Source organism: Rhipicephalus sanguineus, unplaced genomic scaffold (genome assembly GCF_013339695.2).
Source record: "Rhipicephalus sanguineus isolate Rsan-2018 unplaced genomic scaffold, BIME_Rsan_1.4 Seq480, whole genome shotgun sequence".
Taxonomy (NCBI): Eukaryota; Metazoa; Arthropoda; class Arachnida; order Ixodida; family Ixodidae; genus Rhipicephalus; species Rhipicephalus sanguineus.
In genome coordinates this window covers 6481-10531 of record NW_023615345.1, presented here as the reverse complement: position 1 = coordinate 10531, position 4051 = coordinate 6481, and the positions used below count along the sequence as shown (strand labels likewise).

Sequence of the window (4051 nt, the reverse complement as noted above, 5' to 3'; positions counted from 1 at the left end):
GTTAAGTCATTGCGAACAGCCAAGAGAACTCTGCTGGTATCTACTCCTGTCGGTGAGACTGTGATAGTGTATCCAGAAAGGCGAATGCCGCTGCGCACTCGGGACTCTGAGATGGCGATCACCGGGAAGCGGTGCTTATATACAAACTGTCTGAAGTCGGAGAGACGACAGCGGAGGCTGCAGGCATTCCATTGAAATATTGTTGCCTTTTCTCTAATGTTCTTCACACTGAGTCGTTGGGCCGTTAACGCCATTGTGCCAGAACAGGAGAAAGAAAGTCAAGCAGCATCAGTATAGACTTAGCCACCGGAGAGGACATTGGGGTGAGGAAGCTGCGCACAGCGTCGACAATCGCAGATAGCAATGAGTATATGTTTCCATGGTCTTGTCGAGCGCTGCACTCGCGTGATCCACGCCAAGAAGTTGGGGTCCGTGACTCTTTCGAAAGGCCAGATGAGCCATCCTGAGCACCTCGTATGTGAGGAGTTGGAGCTGATGGGCAAGTCGGTAGAGACGGGAAGTCATTTGTGTCGTCGATTCGTGGCGGATTTTTCGGCGTTCCTTTGTCTGCTGTGGGCGTCATTACTTGGCCACCACCTCGGGGTTTCTGTTGCTGGCGTACCGCATCTTTTGCTGATTGGTAACCAACGTTGTTGTTCATCTTGTAATTATGTATCTGCTTCTCTTTACGCAAGATGGGGCAGCGAGTAGACGTAGATTCATGTTTTTTCTTGCAGTTAGGGCACTGTGGCTCTTCGTTTCCACAGGTAGATCGGTCGTGATTGCCCCCGCAGCGTGAGCATCGTGCTTGTAACCTGCAGGCACCAGCAACGTGGCCAAAACGCTGACACTTGGTGCACTGTCTCGGAGCCTCAACGTACTTGTACACTCGGTAACGTGTGTAGCCCAAGATGACGTACTCTGGAGCACTTTCGGTGACAAACACAATGCGGACGTTTTCTGACGATCCTAGTCGCCTTACTGACCTGACGGGAGCTCTTTGAAGGAGAGCAGCGAGAATGTCCGCTTGATCAAGGTCTACAGGAACTCCCTTGATGACGCCTACTCCACAGTTGGCCGGTCGTGGCTCGTAGGCTTGTACAAGTACTCCAGCAATGCTTGATACTTTCAGTAGACGTTCAGAAGCTTCTGCATGGCGAGTATCGACAGCCAGGAGATTCAAACGTTCATTCGGTCGTACTTGCAGTACGCCATCTGGAGCTGCCTCTTCAAAGGCTGTCTTCAATGCTAGTGGATTGAAGCGTGTGATAATTTGCTCAGGGTTTCTTGGCTTGAATATGATGGTCAAGTTCGGCTTAGGTGTGTTTTCAGCGGGCACAGAATTGGGTAGCATGAGCAACCTCTTCGATCCGCGGCAGCGTTTGACAGGCGGTACATCAATGTGTTTTTCCGAGTCGTTCGAAGAAATCACGGTAGCATCCATGTATGTAATAGTAGCAGAAGATTCTGACGTGTCAGAAAAGTCTTCATCCTGACCTTCAGGCAGATTGACATCGAGACAGGAAATGGTCTCCATGGGAGGACCTTGGCCAGGTGGTAGCGAGAGATTCGCAAAATACGGAGTATAGTTCTGACCTGTAGCCGTTGGAGGCTGCAATCCAGCGCCAGAGGTTGACCCGATGTTGGTTACCGCCGCTAACATCTGCTGTGGTTGGTCTGGCGTGGTACCTGGCTGAAGCTCAGGAGGCTTCGTAGGGGGCGGTCCCGGGGGCCCCGCACCCCTTGCTGGGATCATGTCCGACGCTCAGAAATTCAGTGTGCAAGAGAACACGCAACTGGAGGCACGTAAAATAGGAAAAACTGCACGAAGACGAGCGAAGCAGCACAGCCACTCCGCAACTTCTTCTTCCTCCTGGCGGCTAGATAGATAGATAGATAGATACGTAGATAGAAACGCTCAAAGTGCCAGAGGTTCGCTAAGAAATGCTTCGCATTTAAAAGCGGAAGTTCATCACGCTGGAAGATGAGGCTGCAATCATCAGTGAGGTAGAAGAGGGCAGGAAAAAAATGGACATCGCCGAAGAATTCGGCGTTGTGTGCAGCTCGCTGTGCACGATTCTGCGCTTATCCGCGCTGATCCAGCGAAGCCGGAAGAAGGTTTGCCTGTAGGCGCACTTGGTGACGGTACTGGTGACACCGCAGTGCCGCAGTCACTGACCAGTGCATGGGGCGAACGTTGTGCCGTGGCAAACGAGATTCCCGATCGAGAGGCATAAAATTGCTGCATGGTAAGGCCCGCCAATACAAACTTACTGACTTTTGGAAATAAAATGTGTTTTTGTTAATTCCATGTCTTTTCTGCCGCATTCTCGCGCCAACGAAATTCTCGCAAGAGCGAAATTTTTTGCTTTCCCCGCCGATTTCGTTATTGCGGGTTTCAACTGTATTGCACAATGCAATAAAAAAAAAACGTACTCTAGCTGCTTTTGGGAGGAATACACCAGGCTAGGCAGCGTTACATAAATTAAAGCTGTCGTGTTGACTCCTCGGCAGGCAACTGCACCCAACCTACACTACGTTTTCGTGTTAAAACAACAAGGTTCTTTGTCCCACCCTTCTTCCCCTAGTCACCGCCACCGCAGTGTCGACCGCAGTGCCATAGATCTGTCAAAGCGAGGCACACCCGTTAACGAGCGAGCCACCGTCCTTGTGTAAGACGTGTGTACAGTAACGGTGTGTTGAATAAAGGGTGGTTTAAATAAAACTAATCAGTCTGTGTGTTGGTTATTCCCAGAATCCCGGATCGCTTCTCTAGCCTCATCACTCCAGTTGTGAGCCACGATCGGGGAAACGCATAGAGTTAATATACTATTATAGTGTCCAAAGCGCCGCGCGAATACATGGGAGGAGCGAGGGCCTTTTGCGGTGAACTTCCGCGCCGCTGCGCTGCCGTGCCGGACCTGTTAGTATTACCGTATATGCTACCTAAAGGTAGCAGAGTTGCGCATCTGTTTTCCAAACGCCGCTAGCAACCGTGCATTGCGGAGAAGCTGACGCTCGGGCCAACTTTTGTATTTCTCGACGCCGCCGCTGCAGCTCACTCAATGAACACTAGTCATCGACAGCCAATGTTTATCGCCGGCCTTCAACACGCCAGACATGTTTTTCGGCGACGCGGTAGGCATGTCGGCTGCAAAAATGGAGTGCGACTTCACCGCATAGCTGTGGTTGCTAGCCGGACCTATGCGCTACTCTGCTACCTAAAGGTAGCATATACAGTGACTCTAGGACCTGTGGGCTTTCTCCGCGGCGGAAGCCGCGTCAAAGCGGCGAGCGTCTGCTACGCGCGTGATATTTTGGCCGCTACTAGCTAAAATTGCGGAAATTTGGGCAATATTTAATACTGCGTCCCTGCAACATAATACTGCAGCGACTCATCACACAGAGAACGCGTTTGTTAGTTTGTGTGTTGTGAAACGGGGATATTGTATAAATCCTTTTAGCTGGTTTGTCACCGCATTGGTCCACGCTTCCGCGGCTGTTTGAGGAACGCATCCTGCGCGCACTTCATCGTGAGAAAAGGCGCTTAACTTACTTTCGTGTGGAATGACGAACGGAAACTTGCTGCAGGAGAGAATAAACTGGAGATAACCAGGAGAACGTAGCACATATGCACGTACAAGGCTGCCTCCGGTGCTCTGCTGCTTCAAGCCATTTCATGCGAAGCCGAATGTGTCAGTCGGCGTGGCCGCGGTACCAAGAGTAAAAAATTACTCGCGTAACTCGCGTCTCGTTCACTTGGTATACACGAAAATTGGCACGGAGGGGCACGAATGTACGTATGCCCAACACAACCGATAGGTCATGGCTTCACTAACTTCACATGCTTGCCATTTGCGTAACGACTAACAATAATATTATGGTGTGTAGCGCGCAAACCCGCTTTCTGTCGCCAGAATAATTCTGATGACGTGTGGTCTGACGATTTGTTTCCGTCAGGTTATAAAGAAACATATGGTGGTCACCAATATCGATGCCAACATGTAAGACTTACCCATACATTTTGAAGAACTTACCGCATAGGTAAAAT

At 50.5% G+C, this 4051-nt stretch overlaps 1 protein-coding gene across 1 annotated transcript; it reads right to left on the bottom strand.

Annotated features, from left to right (window-relative positions):
- Nucleotides 1-244: 244 nt before the first annotated feature.
- Nucleotides 245-1756, bottom strand: LOC119377498 (uncharacterized). Its single transcript, XM_037646929.1, has one exon. The coding sequence runs from the start codon at nt 1754-1756 to the stop codon at nt 245-247; it is 1512 nt and encodes a 503-aa protein (XP_037502857.1).
- Between the last annotated feature and the right edge of the window lie 2295 nt (nt 1757-4051).

Coding starts and splice junctions, on each gene's coding strand:
- LOC119377498 (XM_037646929.1), bottom strand. CDS start 1,756: ATGATCCCAGCAAGGGGTGCGGGGCCCCCGGGACCGCCCCCTACGAAG.